Source organism: Falco punctatus, assembly GCF_963210335.1.
Source record: "Falco punctatus genome assembly, chromosome: 5".
Taxonomy (NCBI): domain Eukaryota; kingdom Metazoa; phylum Chordata; class Aves; order Falconiformes; family Falconidae; genus Falco; species Falco punctatus.
Window position 1 is genome coordinate 52406758 of NC_137584.1, and position 21949 is coordinate 52428706.

The window sequence follows — 21949 nt, forward strand, 5'->3', positions numbered from 1 at the left end:
CCATGATACTCTGAAAGACTAGAAGCATCTTGTGTATTACACTCATAATGCTCCTGCAATATATAGTGTTATTCTTGAGCTAAGTCTCCTTAAAAGGCTGTGGGTTTATCAGGCTAAAATGGATTTTATTTTGGTCCGTTTTCTCTGCCCCTGGTAGCCATGCTGCTGTAATCTGTGTCTGCATGATGCTTGTTGGCTAATTATGTTCCAAAAGCAATAAAAAAGGCTGTAAGGGAACTTTGTTTAAGACACGCTAAATTCACTGACTGCAAGAGTCTTCCTGAGAATCAAGGAAAAAACAGCGAAATCGTTACTTAGTAACTGGGTCATCATTTATTTATTCACACCATCTCCACAGGCCAGTATGTATGGTGGCATTGTTTGAAGTCATACAGACTTTAATGATATTTCTAGATAAGGAAACAGCACCAATCACTCAGCATGAAATCTGGGTATCTTCAAATCTGGAAGAACTGAGTATCTTTTAGAAATACCCTCTTTAAGAGTATGGCATGGAATCAAACAAACTATGAAAATACACTGCACCACCATATGGCAAAGCGGGCTAAAACATTTTGCCCCATCTTGGTACTGACTTTCAGCGCTAGAATGCCAGGTGAAGCACTGTCTTCTGTCTTGATAAAGTCAGTTTGCCTAGCAATGTTCTAACACCATTACCAGCTAAATAAAGATAAGGTGAAAGTTTCAGTGCTTAGCTCTGACAAGAGCCAAATCAGAAGGTTTCTTTGCTGCAGGGTGGCATTTTTATTTAGAGCAAGCAAGACATTAATAGGCAGAGCCACTTCAGAACAGCAGGCAGCGGTGCTCACCTCAGATGGGGAGACCCTTGGTCAAGTCCCAAGCCTGACTCAAAGCAGAGACTTCAGTGACTTGGGTCTCCCACATCCCAGGTGACCATCCTAAAATTTCCAGACAGAAGAAAACCGAAAACAGAAAGAAGAAAGTAAGAGTTGGTTGGGTTTTTTTTAAAAAACCCCAACACCTAGGACTTGTGGTTTGCTTTTTTCAGAAAGCAGCTTTTCTCTCCTTTATCCAGGGTAGCAGTGGAACAGGACAACCCATGTGATGGAACAGCCTATATAAAATCAGGTACCACGAGTCATTCTGTTGAGGCATGTGAATGAAATGCATTGGAGTCAGCCTGCTTTCTGCCTGGTTGGAGCTGGCTCTTCACAGAGGCAGCCAGGTCAGAACAGCTCAGTAGTTCAGATATTCAAAAGCATCTATACTGCTTTGAAGGACCATCACTAGTCCAGAAGCAGTAAGGCTGCATTCCTGTACCGCTTGGCTCTGCACAGATCTAGTTCATCAAGCACCTGATTAATCCACAACCCACATAGCCACACAAATAATCAAGAGACAAATGCTGCTGGTTTTTCTGGAGGTCATAGTGCTTTTTATGGACTATAGAAATACACCATTTAGTTCAACAGACCACAGAACATAAGTTTGGAAACGTATTTAAACAATTATTCTTTATCTTTCTAAACTCCTACTCAACAGTGGTATTTTTTCTGTTAAAGGAAAACCTGCCAATATAAACCTTAAAAGGTTTTCACTACTTTACTTCAGCTGTAGTCCAGAAAGTATTTTTGTGTTAGCTTTCAGAGATACAAACTCGTTGTATTATGCATATCAGGATAATGAACATATTATCTATTAAAATAATATAATTTTGTCCCAAGAGAGGGGCAGTATTTTTCTTCTATCGAACTGTATCTTTTAACATAAAGAAAGTGACATGACCTGAACTTCCAAGTTCTGTGTGCATGTGAGTGTGGGTAGACAACAGGGATATGATAAACTACGAAGTTTTTACCTTCCTTTTTGCTTTCAGCAGGTGGCAAAATTTACAGTGACAAGTAGAAGAAGCAATTGATTGATTCCACATTTACTGTTTTTAATGCACTTACCAGTGTCGTCATCAAAATCAGAAAGGATGCACTCAATGCCATCCTCACTGCTGGCTGACTGCTCCTGCACTCTTCGGGGCAAGTTAACCAGCCGGCCACTGAGGAAGATGGGTTTCAAGGGCATTTTATAGATTTTGGCTAACAACTTGAGAAGGCAGGGGGAGGGGGTTGGGGAGGAGGGCAGGGAGGGAAGAAAGAGAAGAAAAGATAAATATATATGGGAAAGTTTGTAAAAGCTATCACATACAACATAGGTAAGTAAAATAAAATAAAAGCTACAAAAGCAGCATAATTTCAGCAACTGTTCTGTTCATTCCGCAACAGTGTAAATGAAGAACAACTAGAGGCCGTAAGTCTTCTGTTCATTTACAAGTAAGGGGTGTCAGGGGGAGAAAGAGAGGGAGAAAAGCCATTTAAATAACACATTCTTGGGAAGTGAGTGTGGTCCCTCCTCATTTCTGAAGACAAATGTTACTACTTACTGATTGCACCTATGACCTAAAAAGCTCCGCTGGCTGTACACAAAAAATTATGGAGCTCTGAAGGAGTAAGTAAACACTGACAAAAGGACCTGTACAGGTTTACTTCAGAGCTTCATTGCCTGGGTTGTCCATTACATAACAAATGCAAGTTTTGCAGAATTGTGCTATAGCTGGGACGCTACCAGTATTTTACCAGACCTTTCTAAACAATGTATTTGCAATATACAGACAGGATTTATTTTTAACATCCTTGTTCTTCTTCTACTGGCTAGTTAAAAGGTGTAACCAGATAAAAATGGCTGCTTCTTTAAAAGAGGAGAAAATATTTCTTCCTCACTGTGGACTGGGGTTTGTAAGAATGAGGAAGAGTGATGTGATACACATAGCATATACATAGAACATACATTAGATATACACACAGATATCCAACTATATTTTTTTAGGTGAACAAGATCACAAGTACAGTTTGATATGTCTGCTGTTTATTATTCTGAGCTGCCTTATTCTTTCCTTCTCCTCTCAGCCTGTGTACTGAATCCACCCATTACTCTGAATTTAGGTATTAAGTCCTTTCAGCTACAGTGATATCTTTTGTTATACGTTTGTATTGTACCCAGAGAAAACATGGCCTTGGTCCAACAAAAAGACCTCCAGGTACTACAGAAATACAAACATATAAAATCAGACAAAAACTATCCTAATAACCCTGGATAATAATCCATAATGTGTGCAAGGAGATTACAGGAAACATGCCAGCATTCCAGCATTCTAATTGTTAGAGATTTGCCCTGAGCTTCAGATAAGTTTTCATGGTACAGATAAGCTGCTGCTGCGTTTTAGAGGGTGTAACCTGTTGCTGTTCTTCAGATCTGAGAATTCTCGGGGGTTTTTGTTCTCCATTCCCAACACTGTTTATGGTAACCATTTAAATAAGAATGAATGTAGCTTTGAATATGTCACTACTAGGTTTTGAACATTCACATTTTCCACATGCTCCTTGGGTCTGAGTGTTTTTACCTCCTCAAGTTTTCCACCATTACCTGGCCTAGAAGGTGTAAGGTTCCTTCAGATCACACTTTCCTTCTGGCAGTGCAGGTTATTACCATCAGGCTTACCACAAATCCTGTGGTATTCATGCAAACCAGCTAACCATTGATGCATAGCCCAGAGTTTAGAACAGTTTCCTAGGCCAGCTTAGCACCTGTGTAAGATTGTCCACTATACCTGAGAACATCTCCTGAGGTAATCAAGCGCGGGAAGGCACAAGTCTGTAGATGCGGATCCTAATCCTGGCACACAGTCACCCATCTCCTTACAATCTACTTCCCCTGGGGACAGGAAAGGCAGCATTGGGAAGGACAGAAGACAAAAAAACATAGCATTAGTTTTCCTTTTCCATTCAGTTGTGCCCTAATGTCTGAACAGAACCCAGAAAACATCTTTTGTTTGATCTTATTAGATGACAACCAGATGACCCTCATACAAACAACAGAGTAATATTGGTCACAGTTTATACATGGACTTTTATATGAATAAATGCTTTAATAGATACATGCCTATTTAGTAACTCTTTAGTAGAGCCTTTGGGAGTTCTTATAATCATACCTTATAGTCATCTGTCATATTGACTCCCACTTTTTTCCACAAGTGTATGAATTACTTGCTCAAATTCACCCTTCACTCAATTAACGTACTCATTTTTTTCTATCCATTTGCACCCCAGTGCCCTGGCAAATGCTTCTACCACAAGTTTTTCCTTCTAGTTTATTTACTTCTTAAATACAACATTTTATGTTTTGTGCCACAATATTTCCTTCTACTAATTCAGATGTCAAGGTCTCACAGTTTCAGCTGTAAGATGTCCTCAGGCTCTAGTGTCTCAGTGTGACAGGTATTACTAACTCTGTGGCATGAGCAGTCTCCTACTTTTAGGCCAGCTTCACTAAGAGTATTAAATAAGCAGGTCAGTTCCAAGGCGTCCTGTTGCAGAGCTCCTCCCTGGATAACTCCACTTACTCCACTATCTTCCCTGTCTGCACAGCCTGTTCTCCTCCGCTCTCAGACAATGTTCTGCCCATTCTAGAATATCTGGCTCAAAACCGTTTTTCCTTTTTAGCCAAATCTGAAGCTTTACTCAATACCTATATACATTAACATTTTATTGTCTTAAAAGCTATTCCTCTCATAAACCCCACAAGATTATATTAATACCTTTTATTAAATCCTACTTTATCTCCTTTGACTGCATTTATTTGCTTTTTCTATGCCCTTAACTGTTCCCTCCATAATGCACTTTAAAGTCTTGTCTACTATTGAGATCAGCTAAGTCAGACAGTGAAGTCTGAATCCTTTAGTTTTATGTTAAAATGCACATAAATGCTCATAAATATTTGTTATTGCCTAGCACTTAAGTATCTATATGTATAGTAGACTATACAGAAGTCCTACTACCTTTAATACCAAAAAAAAAAAATCTTGCTTTTTGACATGTGACCATAAAGCAGATAAGTTTATCTCATGAAAGCAAGAAACCTAAAGAAATATGACAGGCTTTTAAGTTCTCCAGAAGGAACACGAGTTCCCTCTACTGGTACTGGCCATGCAAGTTTTTTTTCTCTTTTGTAGTAATAACTATAATTCTGGTCTGTCACCACAAGCTGAATTCTGCACCCATTGAAATCAATGGTGAAACAGCTTAATAAGATGAGCTAACGTTAAAGACTAGGTCTGCTGCAGTTAGGTGCTTCAATTAAATCCGTCACTTACAGACCTAGATACCTCTGTGCATTAATACACATATAAAACACAAAAGCCCCATTTTACCACTCATTAGAAGTTTTGCAATTTACGTAAGGGGAAAAAAAAAAAAAAAGTCATTGCTACAGTTCAATGAAAAGGGTCAAATTCTAATGATCAAGGCAAGCCAGGGAACACATGGGGGCAGAATGACCCAACATCATTTACTTTTGTTCTGAAGTCTGGTGCAGCACCACAATTACTCTGCAGGGTTACCTTGACTTGACATGCCTAGTCTCCGCTGCCCTCAGTAACACAACAAAGAACACCTAACCATGGGAACAGAGTGTTGTTAGTTGCAAAGCTCATGATCTCACTGAAGGTTCAGCCGGTTTTCAGCACTGCATATGCCAAACTACTGCTGCTGCGGTGGGCAAGGCTAGAAAGGAGCCATATGGCTTTGACCACCGAATGCAAAACGTACCGTGTTCTGTTGCAGACAATCCATGCTGTCACTGCACAGTGCCAGCCCATTTCTACAATATTCTGGGTTTTGGTGTTGGGTTTTTTATTATTATTTATTTCATTATTTAAATTAATATAAGCAAGTCCTGATGAAAATTAAGATCAAACGAAGCAGACGTTTAATAGTGAGATGCATCTCTGCTGCTACAATAACTTGAAGAATTGATACCATTAAAAATGTTCCTGAAATAATCCCTTGGTCTTGATTTTATTTTGTTAAAGTATTCTGGACTCAATTTCTTGACTGCCTTTCTCTTCCTTACCATACTATGTATTACATGACTGAATTCTCCTATTCTGCAGGATCAAGTTTGACACACCGTGACTTAATAGGATAATATGAAAATGAAAATATTTACCCAGTCCTTTGACAAACTTCATAAGGCACATAATATAACTGGTGGCAGCGTTGGCAAAGACCTGGATGCTGTCTGTGTTTAGAAATGCTTCAAAGACATCAAACACCGGAGCCTGGTGTTTCCCTGTGGAAATAACAAGATGAGAACTCTTCCCCATCCGCCATAAAGGTAATTTTCCAACAGTTTTTCAGCAATTTAACTGAATCTGTAGAATCTCGTCTATTCTGGGCAGAGACAGAAATTAGCTTAGAAGTAAAACCTCCTCTTGCTCCAGAGGCAACTCTGGTAGCCCTTCACAGGAAGAAATACAGACTCCCTCCTCTGCCTTACATCTATGAAGAGTGTCAGCTGATGCCTGCCCAAATCGTAAAAGCAGGTTTGAGCTTTTCAGCTCAGGAGGTTTCTGGTTTAGTTTTTGATAACTGCCAAGATGACAGCAGTCACGTGGGAAAACTATTCAGACTGTACAGTAACAGAATAGCCTTGCTTTTCCTAAGCAGATTATCAGTCTTCAAAAGCTGTATACACTTGCATTTAGCCATTGACCATAACAGATATGAAAGACAAAATTTAGGAGGAAACCATATCCCTTACATGTGACCTGTAACATTTCAAAATACCTTCTAGTGTGGCAAAAGCACAGCTTTAAGTGACTTTCTCATACTACTCAGTTTCCATACAAGCAAACACCTCTAGGAGGGATGCAGAATTATTCTTACAGCAAACATGCCTTGTAAAAGTGCTAGAAATTGACTGCCTTCTGATTAAGTGCCTGGACAAGCCCTTGCCTAGAGTATCACACTAAGTTACCCTGATCTATAAGAGTGATAGGTTTCACATAGTTAAGAAAGACAGTCCACATGAGACGTGGTGGTTGTACACAGTATGCTTTTCTTTCTCTAGCAGGACAGTAACAAGTGCCCAGCCAAGCTCAGTACTCCTGCACTCCTGTTTTGCTCAAAAATATTTCAGTAGGTTTGAGGCATTTCTTTCTCATTCTACTCATCTGCCAGAATCTAGAGGATAAAAAGTCAGAACAATACCTCTGCTTTCCCTCCCACCCCAACTAATAAACCAGATACTTCAGTACAGTCCTGAAGTATCGCAGTGCCGCTGCTAAGTGCCACTGTTCAGGTAGGGCGTTTAAATGGAGTTATAGTTAGTTATCATGTCCCCAAGGAATAAGACAGGGAAACAAAAGCACACATGAGACAGTCAGTGCATAAGTCCTTACCCACAGAGTATTCTCCTACAAGGTACTCTTTAACCTCTGACTTGCTGCTGCTGTGCACTGTTTCCAGAGCACTGAACAGGGGTCTCCATCCTGACTGGATCTGGGTAGAACACATTTCCACCAACTCTCCTATAGAGGTGACCACCTGCAGACAGTGCAGGAGAGGTTAAAAAATAAAACCAAACCCCAGAACTGGTATATAGATGGACCTTCAGAAGGAATGAAGATGGCTTTAAACACATTCTCGTATGTCAATACGTCAGTCTAGACTAATTCAGGATTTTATCTTTTAGATAATAGAGAGGTTTTATTTAATTGTTCTAAAGCCAGCTGTACTGTCTTTGTGCTTTGCCACAACGCTGGCTTAGGTAGGCAGAGCCTTCCCGACTCCTTGAAGATGATTAAGAGACACCATTTGAAGGGAACTTGGGAGACGCTCTTGAGTGGACCAAGTGCACTCTGGAAAGCATCCACCTTTTGGGCATGGGAGGCCAGATACAGACACCGTGATCAGGGCCAACTTGCCTGGTCTTGGACATCCTCATCACACAGCTCTAGCTGCATGATACGCTCAAAGGGGCGGAAAAGCGCTTCATTAAAGTGAAAATGAGAAGGCTCATTCCAGTCTGTCAGCATTTCGGTAAGGATGTCATGGATGAAGGAGACAGCCTTCCGAGACACGTGTCTCTCCTTATGACAGGCAGCCTGCAGAGAAAGGAGGAGTATTAAAGTTTGTCCAAGCAAAAAGTTTGCTTTTAGTGAGACACTTTTAAAGGAGATAAGCACTTTATGTTGCTGAAGCCTAAAAATGGCTTCATGACTAATGTGACTAGGGACCCCACTAATGAAAATGGGAGAGTACTGCCATGGAAACAGATGACTGAGACTCTGAGTTGCTTGGAGTCCAAAGATGCATGAAGGTTTGCTGACAATTCAAAAACCACAGAGCTAAAAACAAATAAATAATAAACCCCCCAGAACAGAAATTGTGTGAAATGTTGTCTTTCGTTTCTACCATGTGACCGTTTTTCCCTTTAAAAAGGTAGTTTCTGCATATATTCACCATACCTATCTATGCATGACTAAATGTCAGTTTTTATTTGGCTATTTATGGAACTTAAAAGTGAGAAGGTTCTCATCACTTTTGGAAGAGCTATTAAAAAAATTAAACCATCGGTGAATCTGGATATAAATTTACTGTTTTGAACAACCATGCAGGTTTTGCTAAATTCTGTCCTTTCCCTGATGCTGCTTCTTCCCAGTAATGCCTTCATCTGCACTGAAGTCAACCAAAAAGACTGACCAGCCCTGCATTCTAAAAAAATGGAAGGTACTTGAGTTTAAACTGGCTTGGGATCTTAAAAGAGTTGGAAATTTTCAGTATGTGAAAAGCATTTGAAGCGGTCTCAGGCATCTAAAGGCAAGCGAGACACTAGTTTTCAAGGTAAAGGGCTGTTAAAGCATACAATAAAATAATTCTCTGCTATTTCTACTTCACTTAGAGGGATTCCACTGAGACTCCAATGTCTAAACTCTGTTGTAATATAGTCCACCCATTTCTTGAGTCAGTGAAATTAAGTGCTATGGCAATTTACTCAACAGCTCATCTCAAAACTCCAAAGCAGCATGCTGCCGGTAGGCTTGGGCAGATGACCTCACCGACAGAAAGAAAGCAAGTACTGCACGTTTATTCATACCAACGATACAAATCAAAACACTCCGAAACGTTAAGACACCAGCATTTCAGCAGGTAAGACTGAATGTTTGGCTGAGAAAAGGTCATTTGTTAGGACTGAAATTCATTACGTGGCTGCTGCTGACATGCCACTGCCCAGGGGTAACAAGGAAGGAGAAGGAAAGGAAAAAATGTCACCATCCTCTCAGTTGAGGTGGCTTTATGTGGGAAAAGAGAGCCTGTATCCTTTTATAGGAAAACTTGCAAGGACACAGACCTTGACTGGGAAAATAGGTAGATGGAGAAGTTACTTGTACCCTCTTAGGATGGTTTCCATCACATCCATCACATCCACCACAGACACAGAGGAAATACATTGCAAAAATTCAACATGCTGTCACTGGACCTGCCCATTTCGGTTATTTAAAAGTGAGCTCCTCAGTGGCAGTATCACAATAATTGAGACAGTGTATACCATAACCCAACAGGAGTGTAACCAGATTTGACAATGTTGAGGGTTGATACGCATTTTAGGAGCTCTCTTCTCCAGCTTTTGCAGCTTTGCTATCTCCTGCACATATTCCCATTTTCTCCCCAACTCCTACCTCTACAAGGTGCGGTGCCACCAGGCTCCAGCAGCGCATGAGATGGAGCAACGGGCGAGATTTACTCCTTACAATTCTGAGCATGGCATCACCAAGTCGGAACAAGTGAAGTGCACTTCTCCTGTCCTGGGTAGATTTTACTTCACCTACAAGAAAGTATAAGAAAATAAATGCAAGCTAACAACAGCTGCTCCTCCATCTCTAGATGTCTAAATTGGAATATAAATCAGGTTAGAAATTATTAGTATTGTCTGGGCGAAGGCAAGGAGGGTGATGGAGAAAAAAAAATTAAAAAAAATAAATCAAACTAAAATACAGCCTATGCCTCTACAGGTAGAAGACCAGGAGATGGACCCAAATTTTAAGAACAATGTGTTAAACACATTTTATTTTTCTTAAGCGATCTTATTTTGGCAAACTTTTTAAAGGGATGGGCTTGGATAAGTAAAGCAAAAAAATTAAGCAAGGAGTTAAATAATTAAGACCCAAAATAGCAGCTGCAAAAACCTTTGGTGACATCTACAGGAAAGAATATAAACTGCAAATTATTTAGTTTTGGTTTGTCCTTTTGTATTTCTTATCAAGCAAAGGATATGAAGCAGAGAATGTCAGAAAATACTTCATTGTTCCCCAGCCAGTAATACTTGTTATCTCCTATTGAAAGGGATTCATCTTCCATTGCTCTTACAACATCTGGAAAGACACTTCATTCTCTCATTTAAAATATGCTGGTGCCTTTATCTCTAATGAAAGACGCAATCAGGGGGTATACCACTTTTAATATATATTACAAAAATTCAATTAATTGCTGTACCCTAATTTTAATTTTGCTATAACTAACTACTGTTGATTGAACACTATGCACCTGATAAGAAGTTCACTATATATTAAAAATAAAGTATGCATGTTGAGGCATGGAGACAAGCAAGAGCAAAAACTGAACAACTTGGAGTGTTACATGGAGAAAATGACAAGTAGTGCTTCAAGCAGAGGCGAAACTGATTGAACTGGAGACATACACCAGATAAAATCCATGTCTGCTACAGGACAGAACAAAACCCGTATGATTAATGTAACTTCTACAGACACAGTCGAATATATTCCTCTGGGTCCAATCCTGCTCTATTTGAGACAGTGATGGAAACGACAATTTGGAGGCTCTGCACCGTAAGGTATATGCTCCACTTGGCTGGGGAAGAGCAAGACAAATCCCACTGCTTCATTTAATGTTCTTCACTTGTGTGCTTTGTTTGCTATCACCCATTTTCTGAACACTTCTGAGGTTATCCCACTGTCAAATGCCTAACCTAAATCCACCGTCTTACGTCTACATTCACCCGAGTTCCCTAACTGGATCAGGCTCTAAAATGGAGCTGTGAGTAAATACCTGTGGATAACTAACACACCCCAAAGTCAAGAACCAAATTAATGTCCTCTGAAGTGTTTCATAGCAGGTGTGGATGCAGTCCCTGTCCAAAAAAAGCACTCAACATTTTCTAAAGACTTTGAATCACTCCTACAGAAAAAGATCTTACTAGACTACGTGCTGTGTTTTATTTACCCCTTGAAATTTCAATTGGAAAAATTAAAATTGTAGGAACACAAAGCAATTTCTGTAAGCAATACAGTTGTATATGAAACACAGAATTCTGTAAGGGATCTTCAGGCAATTTACCTGGCATTGCTAGGGAGTAATCAACCGTATCTGTGACTGAATGGAAAAGCTGGGCCTGAGAAGCCTTCTTGAGCTGGTAAAGGAAGCCTGCCAATGCCATCAGGTTTAACTTGTCAGCAGCATCTTCAAAGAGCCTGTGAGTGAAAGAACAGGATCTAATTGAAAAATTCATGAGATGCAGACTTAAAAGCTTATGTAGGAGAACCCCCCTTATCTGTACATGGCTACTATGTGTTGCCTTTGGTGACACATTGAGCTAATGAGGACTTCTTCATTTATACATGCTACAGAAAGACTTTGATCCAGAAGCTTTATTAATTGGAGGGTAGAAAGCAGGGTGCTGTAGGACCAGCCAGAACCCTTCCAAGGTTCAACTGCAGTATTACAACCAAAAATTCGCTTTTTCAAGGAAACTTCCTCATTTACTGTATCTTAATTGCTATAAGCAGTTCGTGAAACAGTAATCAAAAAACAGTGAGAATATGCCCAGTCCGCAACACTGATCATGATAGCTTCATTGACTTCAGAGTTACACCAGTTTGCTCCATCTGAGGTTACAGCCCCTTGCATAAAAAACAAATTACTTCAAGTCTTAGACCTAGAGTTACTGTACCTGAATTGCTATTTTGGAATATAAACAAGAGTTGTTATTTTCAGCTGCAATAAGCTCTTAATAGTTAAAATCTGTACCCTTAAACCAGTAAACATGCTTACATAGGAGGTGGCTTCCACAGAGATTAGTGAAATTTCACATGGTGCAGCCATAAGTTGACTCAAAGACGATTTTCTGACACTGTTTTCCATGAAAAACTTCCTATAGTCCTAGAAGACTGGGGATCAAGTCCTACTAATGCCTGCACTGAACTGAAAGTGCAGAAATCAGACCCGCATCGTTAAAATTACAGTACTGCTATTCTCCAATCCTCAGAACCAAGTTGTATTGTGATGTTTCTGAATAGAAGGTACTTTCCACGCACAGTCAAATTCCTACAGGCAGTGTCAGTATGCGTTTCTTTTTCCTCTGAACTTACCACCCTCTTATGAGCAGAGATTAAGAACGTAAAATGTCAGCTGGAGAAAAAAGGTTATTAGAAGCATGCAAACGCAGGAAATTTTCAATTCTAGCCTGGGCTGCCAAAAGAGTAACAGAAATAGTGAGAAAGTCTGCAACATAGTCTGCAGACTGGACTGTTATAGGGACATTTAACCTAGCCATTCTGTGATCGTGCTTGGTAGCCCTTCCTCCTCCGGACATGCTGGGGCAGGCTGACAAGCTGTCCACACAGTCCTGACAGAAGCAGCTGCTTTCTAATTGACACTGCTCTTGTCACTCAGTACCTCAGGAGAAGACACCCACTTATTTTGTCAACAGATTAATTTACATGCAAGCAACAAATCCACCCCTCTCAGGATACATTTGATTTACTTGGCATATTCACTGTTGTGCACAGACATACTCAGCCAGTACCAGCAGGACAAGTACTGCAGAGATGCAGAAACTCAGGTCTTTTAGGAACTGCTGGTTGTGATGCACACACAGCTCTTGTGAAACTCAACTGAAACAAGCAGCTGCAATGGACAAAGATCAGGTGACACTGTACCACAAAAGGTCCATTTTGGTCACGTTTTGGGAACAAGGATTCCGGTTCCTGACTACAATGCTTTTACCTGTCAGCTTGCGTGGAGAGCGTGAGAACAGCCTTGGCAGCACTGGTCCCACACAGCAGGCTGCCCCCACGGAAGTCAAAAGCTCTGCCCTTACTGCTCTCCTTGATGAGTTCCTGGATAGAAACCGGCTGAATGACAGGATTGCTGCTGAGGCTGGTCTCCTGCTCAGAGGTCAGCGCCTGGGGGGATTCCCCAGGCTCAGAGTCTGGGTGCAGCCCTCCAGGTGCCTGCTGTGACTTGGTGATGGTAAGGGAGGGCTGGGAAGCACCATCACTGAAGTGGGTGTGCTCCAGCGTGCTGATGTACTCGCACACCCTGAGAACAGGAGAAGCAAAAGATTAATAAAACCCCCAAAACAACAACTCCTCCCCCCACTAATCACCACAGTCACTGAAAAAATGCTTGGGTCTGCACTTCGGAAGCGAGTCAGAAGGACAGTGCAAGTACAGCTCTCAGCCGCCGCACAGCCCCATCACTGTGAGAAGCCAGCTTGCAGGGAAACCCACTGCCAATTCACGGGCATCGATTTCTACGTCTGAACCAGATACAATGCATGTAGAGGGATTTTTAAAGGCCCGAGGTCATACGTTACCATTGTCTGGGTTGGACAACCCAGGCCTGTTAGTTGAAGCTGCAGAGCAGTTTTAAATAGTCCTGGGAACAAGCCGTGGGAGAAGGAAAACAAGCTATGCACAAACAAGAAGCCAGGTGCAGCGCAAGCCCTGGGAACTGCAAAATCAGCACACTCTGATCAGGCACCTGCAGCATGCCCACCAGTCAGTGACACGGACCCCCACGTGGCCCAGAGACTTTTATCCAATCACCCGTGTGTAAAGTCAGGTGAGCGGTCGGTTTAAGTTATAAATATGATCTGTTTGTTTAATAAAGTGAGCGCGGCACATAGCCATATTGGTGTGATTGTCGTGACTTGGCCGACTCTCCACGGGGAACTCTCTTTGAATGCACAGAATATTTTCCTCAGACTGTAAACAGACAATCTCTAAGCTCTCAGACTACCCATAGATAACCTGTCTTCTTACACCCTTTGGTCTCCCATGTGCCTAGATAGCAAATAGTTTAGTGGTGGTGCCTGAAAAACCCATTTTAGGTTCCTGGGTCTGACACAGTCTTCTGGTAACTTTGAAGTTTCTAAGCATTAATTTTGCCTCTGAATAGCAGTCGAAAACAGCACCGTCTCTTCTCCTACAGATACTGGCAGTGAACTCACCGTGACACTGTTTATACAGAACACTCCCAGAATAAGTAAGGTTCTTTTTCTCAGTCCCCGACTTTCAGACAACACGGCGTAAATTCTGTTTCTTTTGGGAAAGCTGGTGAGTACCTGAACACATGAGGCCAACAGTCCTGATTGTGGCTTCCCATCTCCAGGCCCACATTAAGAACTGCATCCATACACAGAACATGAGCAGTGTGCAGGCAGACTCCCTGCACCTTCCCCATCTGCTCCAGTTTCTGCTCCACTTTCTGTTTCACTGCAGCATGAAAAATAAATAAAAAACAGCATTAGCTTCTCCAGCTTTTTAAACAAACGTTGGTTTGTATATAGGGCAATGACAAACGTATACAGTCTAAAAGTTATAAGCATGTGGATTTTAGACAAAAAAACTAATCACACAAACCCATTTATTCCTAATAAACATAAGGCAGTTTTAAAACTAAAATCCCTTTTGATTGATCTGATATGCATGAAAAAAAAATCAATGCCAGATTGACAGCCTCCACCCCCAAATTCAAATCTTGTTGCCCACAGAACAGATGCAGATTGCCAGTGATAGTACATATCTCTCTTTGGAGCTGGCTGCTGGATATTTATTTATTTTTAGCAAAATCTCTTTCACTACAGAAAAAAAAGTTTGTGGATTTCACATCTATGTCCATACAAGAGTTTCACCAAAGAGCTTTTGTTAATGGATACTCTTGTCAAAGCAAAACTAATCCTGATCTGAACTTCAAGCATTTGGACCTCATTCTTTTTCCTGAGAATCTCTGAAAAGCTTAGGTTTTAAGTGGAAACAAATGTTGAAGCTTTGCAAGCTTTCACAGAACAGATCTGTTGGCCTTTAGCCACCACTACCACCTCCTCTTTGCTTCAGTGTGGCCTGGCCAACTAGCTTCAGTCTCATCTAGCAGAGCGGTCAAAAGCTAGTTTGTGCTCAGGCCTGTTCCATTTTGTTTTGTCTACTGAGACACCAAATTTAAGTGCCAAGCAGGGTCATTTCTGCAACACGGTGTTTTATTATGGGCTTCTTGCCATTAGAAATCAGATGTCATCAGAGGAATTTTATGTGCTTCTCCAAACAGTCATTGGAGACAGCAGCTGACTTCACTGATTTCCACTGGGTTTGAAAAGTAGTGCTATAGAGATGCAAACTTTTTATGTTGTATCTTTTTTTTTATTCCAGCTTCACCTAATGTGATTTAGAAATAGTTTTAAATATCTGATGATGAAAAGACAACCAAAGATGTACACAAAAGACAGGGAGAGGGACACAAACTCAGTTTATATTACCAACCAACACCACCCAAAAAAATGATTCCCTCATGCCATCTGGTTGTTCTAGTATCACAAGACTTAAAAAAAGCATATTTCAAAAATGCTGTTGGCTTATTTGTTATTCCACTGATTATATTTGATATGGAACTGAAATTAGTATGACATAACGTTAAGAGCCTAGGACAGCAGGACATGTACTGAAGTCTCTAGACATACATCCCATATGCCTAGAAGTGACTGGGGCACAGTAGTGGCATTCCTCTCCATCCTTCTATGTGTAGCAAGGTACTTTCCAGTTGCATCTTTGCAGGCAACGTGAAATAAGGTAGGTAATATAATCACATAGTTACCTTGAGCTATAGTATCACTAGGCTCTTGGATTTCTTTTTCCTCTTTCTCTTCTTGGACACAGGAGGCAGCAGCCATTTGGGCAAGAGCTGATGCACAGTTAGCAGCAACTCCTGTAAAACACCACTACAATTACTGTTCAACCAGCATTCCCTCCCCAATCCCATGCAATCTCAGCAACAGGTTGTGTCAAGGAAAGTTGGCTGGATATGTCTGTGCTGTAGGGGAGGTGCATTCTATGGGGAGTCCTGCAGTCCAGGTTCCTGTTCAAGACTGGAACAGGATACTGCTTTTCTCTCTCCCCAGTTCCTTCAAGGAAAGTTACCATCCTATTTTATAAGTCTGCCATGACATCCTACATAGCAGTACCTAGAGCACAGCTCAGTCTGGCTGCCCTCCTCAGTCCATCCAGGCTCACGCAGATGGAATCCTTCTCCTTTTGGTTCTGCTCCTTGGCTCCTTCTGCTCCCAAGATGAAGGCCAGTCCCTTGGAACTGCCTGCCATGCGGCCAGTCAGTGGCGTGGACAAGGTATCAATCAAGTTCTTCCAACAGCCGATTAAAAGGTATCGGGCAAAAGCAACTCCTGGAGTGAGAAATGTATTACTACTACTGAAAAACGACACAACAGCAGTTCTATCATCAGTGGTAAAAAACCAAGTCATATTTTGTCCTCTGCATGGCGAACTACCAATTCACATGTAGGATGTACTGATATACTTCCCTCGATGCTTAAACTGTTGTTCTAAACCACAACTTATCTGAATATGCTTACAGTATATAGCAACCCACCGCTGGTAGATACAGTTACGCTTGTAGTACAGTCTTAGTACCTGCAACAACAGAATCATCTGTCTTCCGGTTTTGGGAAAGAGGAGATTGAGCTGAAGCAGATGCCATCAATTGGCCACCAATCGCGCTGCTTCCCAAGCCATCGATATCTGCCAGAACATTAAAACCCAACAGATTACTTACTATTTGACACACGGATGATACAAGGAAAGCATCTTCCACAGGCTTGTTGTTCAAGTAAGTAGTAGCACTCCTGACTTCTCAGGTATGCTTTTGAGCTGCTCTTTTCTGGCAGCCTTCTGAAACCTTGGCATAAACATGAGCTGTGGCATCTTATGCTTTGCCCAGTATAACCAATGTTTTCTTGAAGAGGGGGAATATCCCACTCTCAAAAGTCCCCCACCCCTCCCTGCCCCAAAGCTATATGGTCAACAGAACTCTCAGCAAAGATTTCATGGTATTTCTTAAGAGTTCAGAACTTCCCACACCCTTAAACTTCCATATTTCTTAGTATAACCTTTCAAATCTTGCTAAATCCTGTATCTAGATGTTTCCAGACCTCAGTCTTAGTCCTCAAGATGCACTGGGATCCTATGTCCTAGAGGTGGTATTTAGTAGACCTATATAGGTTCAATCTCAAGAAAAGAAATACAAGCCTTTCTCCAACACAACAAATGACCAGCTTCTCATAGAGTTTAATGTTAGGGACATCAGGTTGATTTCCCTTCTAGCAGCCCCTGTCTGCCTGCCTCTTCTCCGCATACTTTATGGCTACTATTTTCCCAAAGTGTTTCTTTCAGCTTCCCAGCTCAATAGCTAAAAGCAACACTGAGCTCAATACAATTAGCAAAAAACTTTCAGAGCAGTGCCTTTTGATTACCAGTTAATAGCTCAGCTGAAGCCAGTGTTCTCCCCGCATGCACTTTTTTAATTATCTCTTTGTAGTCATACAGCATACACATTCAAGCAGATAGAGCATTTTATATCAATACACTATCAAGACCTCCTGCTGCCTTTCAGCTGATACAATTTGATTTTTTTCCCCTCAAATGAAGCCAAGGATTGTTTTTAAGCATTTGTTAGAGGTGCCTCAGTGTTCAGCTTCTCTCTGGTGCCATTTGGCATATACCTGGCACAGCACAAATCTGAGCTAAGGGGAGCCCCATCTGTGGAATGCTTCCAGGATCAGACACCACTACTTATATTTGTATAGCACCACAGGCACACTGAAATAGCTTTGCTGTGACATCAAGAAAACAGCAGCCTTACTGCTTATCATAAACAGGTACCAAGTCTACCAGAACTGAAGCTAAAAGTGAACAAACTTATTCTCCCTGTATCCCAGGGACAGTCTGTTTTTAATCCCATGCTTCTAAAGCTTTCTGCCTGACCCAAAACAAACACTTAAGTACCTGCCAACTAAATTTCATTAAGTTCTCCTCTACTGGTAATTTCGTGAAACACCGTGTGTTGCATAATGCACCGAAGCAGTGTATTGTTGTAGCTTGGTTTAGACACCTTTGGAAGTTAGCCTAGCCTGTACTGACCTGTCAGCATGGTGATAAGTGGAAGGCTGTGCTCTTCAGGGCTCCCCCAGTATCCAGATTCCCCCAGCATGTTCCTTTCTAGTACCTGGTGGTACAGCTCTTCAACCCAGGCCTGGGAAAATACCATCAACACTCCACTAGACTGCACCTGCTTCATGAACTCCTTCTGCAGAGAACCATAAAAGCCAGATATAAGACAAAAGTAAGCCCCACAGCATGATTTTCAGCCCCTAGATCTACTCCTGAGCGTACGGGGCTGCAGGAGTAGAAATGAAGTTATGCAAAAATAAGAATTAACCAAGGATCACAATGTGTATCTATAGTGGAGAATGACATGAATAAGGAGCTTTCCCTTCTCTTACTGCAGTTCATGCAAGATGCAAATCATGACAGTTCTTGTACAGTGACAAAGGTACATGCTGATCTCTCACTATTTCCTCAAGGTAGGGGTGGGATTCTCAATTCACAGTATCACAGAATGGTCAGGGCTGGAAGGCACCCCTGGAGATCATCTAGTCCAACCCTTTGCCAAAGCAGGTTCACCTACAGCAGGTTGCACAGAGTCGCATCCAGGTGGGTTTTGAATGTCTCCAGAGAAGGAGACTCCACAGCCTCTCTGTGCAGCCTGTTCCAGTGCTCTGTCACCCTCAAGGGAAAGTTCTTCCCCATATTCAGGTGGAGCTTCTTGTGTTTCAGTTTGTGCCTGCTGCCCCTTGTTCTATCACTGGGCACCACTGAACAGAGCCTGGCCCCATCCTCTTAACACTCGCCCTTAAGATATTTCTGTGCATTGATAAGGTCCCCTCTCAGTCTTCTCCAGGCTCAACAGGCCCAGCTCTCTCAGACTTTCCTCATAAGGGAGATGCTCCAGTCCCCTCATCATCTGTGCAGCTCTCCACTGGACCCTCTCCAGTAATTCCCTGTTTCTTTTGGACTGGGGAGCCCAGAACTGGACACAGCACTCCAGATGGGGCCTCACCAGGGCAGAGCAGAAGGGGAGGCCAACCTGCCTCGACCTGCTGGCCATGCTTCTCCTAATGCACCCCAGGATCCCACTGGCTTTCTTGGCCACCAGGACACACTGCTGGCTCATGGGCAACTTGCTGTGTCCACTGGGACTCCCAGGTCCTTCTCCACAGAGCTGCCTCCCAGCAGGTCAGTCCCAGCCAGTACTGGTGCAGCGGGCTGTTCCTCCCCAGGTGCAGGACCCTCCACTTGCCTTCACTGAACTTCATTGGGTTCCTCTCCACCCAACTCTCCAGCCTGCCCAGGTCTCGCTGGATGGCAGCACAGCCTGCTGGTGTATCAGCCACTCCTGCCAGTTCTGTATCACCAGCAAACCTGCTGAGGGTACCCTGTGTCCCTTCATCCGGGGCACTGATGAGTAAGTTGGACATGATGGGACCCAGCACTGACCCCTGGGGAACACCACTGGCTGCAGGTCTCCAGCCTGACTCTGTGCCATGGATCACAACCCTCTGAGCTCTGCCATTCAGCCAGTTCTCTATCCACCTCACTGTCCACCCATCTAACTCACACTGCCTGAGCTTAACTATGAGGACACTGGGAGACCGTGTCAAAAGCCTTGCTGAGGTCAAGGTAGACAACGTCCACTACTGTCAATCCATCACAGAAGGCTCTCAGGCCGGTCAGGCATGATTTCCCCTTGGCGAATCCATGCTTACTGCTCCTGATAACCGCCTTTTCCTCCACATGCTTTGAGATGACCTCCAGGATGAGCTGTTCCATCGAGGTGAGGCTGACCAGCCTGGAGTTTCCTGGGTCCTCCTTCTTGCCCTTCTTGAAGACTGGAGTGATGTTGGCTTTCCTCCAGTCCTCAGGCACCTCTCCTGTCCTCCATGACCTTTCAGAGATGACGGAGAGTGGCTTGGCAATAGCATCTGCCAGCTCCCTCAGCACTCAGGGGTACGTGCTGTCGGGGCCCGTGGATTTGTGGGTGTGAAGTTTAAGTGATTTCTAACATGGTCCTCCTCAACCAAGGGAAAGTCTTCCTTTCTCCAGTCTTCGTCTCTTGCTTCCAGGGTCTGGGACACTTTGAGGACTGGCCTTGGCAATAAAGACTGAAGCAAAGGCGGCATCCAGTAACTCCCCCTTCTCTGTATCCTTCATTTGTGTTCAATAAAAAGAAGTTGTGGCACCTAATGCTGGCTGTCCAGCAATCGGGCCCTTCTGCAACAAACAGTCACCACCGATGAACTGGGGTGCAGTTAGATATCTGAACTATTTTCAACAATACTTAGGTCATGCTCAGCACTGCTGCACACAGTGCTGCCCCTAGAGAAGTTTCTGATTCACAGATTTGCTCTTGCAGCTGCTGAAGAACATACCAGAACTGCTGATGATGTTAAAACCCATTTGTTTTGAGGTCTTCTAGAATATATGTTCTCTTACATGGGAAACTCAGCAATAATGGTACTTCTTGACAAACTTGTTTTTCATTTTTTCGTTCTGTATATCATTGGGGGTTTTTATTTTTAGGAAAACTCTGAAGCAACTTCTCTTGGACAACTTAGTTGAAAAACATAGATCTATGTTTCGTAACTCCTACAGCCTTCAAAACAATTTTTTAAAAGCCCAAGAAGCTGAGAAATCCCAGGTGCTACAGAAATCATCAGTTCATATTACTAAAACCTAATTATTTTTCACTCTAACATCTCATGTCTTCATCTGCGTAAATACAAATCAAGTATTAAGCAAGAAATTTGTCACTATGCTCAAAAGTAGTTGCAAGATGAAGGTATGTCCCTTGATAACATGCACAAACAATACTTGCTATATCACATCATGCTAATGAAGATCTGTTCTGAAGATAGAGTATCCATCTAAAGACCGCTACTTCAATGATAATCAGCAAGCAGCATTCATCCCCCTCCAAAATTACAGAGAAGCTGTGTAATTCAGATGCATGACATTCAGCATGCAAGATTCAGAAGCAGCTTGGAGAACGCTTCATTTGCAATTATTATTTCACTACTTAGCAAGCAGCCTGAAGGCTTTATGTGTGGACTGGTTTATGTGAAAGGAAGTAAAATTTCTTTTCTAAATAGTTTTCCCATATTCCCCAACTCACCAGCAACACAGGAGCTTGGGCAGGCTTCTTCCTGTAGTAATCCGAGTTGGCCAATTTTAGGTTGAGCAGCAGAGTATAATGTGAGACCATGTAGAGACTGTCTGCATTCATCAGAGTCTGGAAGCTGAAATTTAGGTTTCCCTCAAATCCTGGTGAGTACATCATACCTAACAAAAACACCATGTGAGCTCTCACATTTTACACAGATTTTGCCTGGAAAAAAAACATATCAGAAACTAACCCTAGCATTTCAGCAGGAACAGATTGCTAGAATAGTTAATGAATCATCAGTAGAAATTACTCTACTAAATGCGCTAGAATAGGAAACAGAAAAATAAGTAGTCCATCTAGACTGCAGTGCTGCAAGGCAAACTGAACACTCCAGTCACAGTCCAGCAAAGCAACATGCTCAATGTGAAATACACAAGGAGCACCAGCACTCGTTGGGACGACTGCTGGTACAAAGCACAGGGCAGGATACACGTGCAATGCTAACTGGAAAGGTGAGGTGGGAAGCAGCGGAGGCAAAGCCTGTGTACTTAACTGAGCATACATTGCACCAAATGGTGCTAATGAGGGTGACAGCTCTTTTAACCCCCAGTAAATCTGTCCTGTCTGAGTTGTTGGATGGGGACTGGAGTGCTCAGCACCTTGTTGGATCAGGCTGTAATCATCATTCTCTCCATGGCCTAGAGGTATGTGGACAAATATTTGGGGCCAAGCTGGCTGGAATTCGTTACAACTCCAAGCCCCATTTAGTTCAT

At 42.4% G+C, this 21949-nt stretch overlaps 1 protein-coding gene across 5 annotated transcripts in view; it reads right to left on the reverse strand.

Annotated features, from left to right (window-relative positions):
• ARFGEF3 (ARFGEF family member 3) overlaps window positions 1-21949 on the reverse strand; it is a 98469-nt gene that overhangs the window by 18297 nt on the left and 58223 nt on the right. For all 5 annotated transcript variants that reach the window (XM_080390099.1, XM_080390098.1, XM_080390097.1 and 2 more), the window contains 14 exons: window positions 21186-21352; window positions 18095-18260; window positions 16589-16696; window positions 16126-16341; window positions 15759-15869; window positions 14236-14386; window positions 12894-13208; window positions 11226-11359; window positions 9551-9696; window positions 7796-7975; window positions 7271-7415; window positions 6037-6159; window positions 3641-3744; window positions 1935-2079 (listed from right to left, as the gene is read on the reverse strand). In XM_080390099.1, the coding sequence (XP_080246225.1) occupies window positions 1935-2079; window positions 3641-3744; window positions 6037-6159; window positions 7271-7415; window positions 7796-7975; window positions 9551-9696; window positions 11226-11359; window positions 12894-13208; window positions 14236-14386; window positions 15759-15869; window positions 16126-16341; window positions 16589-16696; window positions 18095-18260; window positions 21186-21352 (2211 nt within the window). The remainder of the gene's footprint in view (window positions 1-1934; window positions 2080-3640; window positions 3745-6036; window positions 6160-7270; window positions 7416-7795; window positions 7976-9550; window positions 9697-11225; window positions 11360-12893; window positions 13209-14235; window positions 14387-15758; window positions 15870-16125; window positions 16342-16588; window positions 16697-18094; window positions 18261-21185; window positions 21353-21949) is intronic.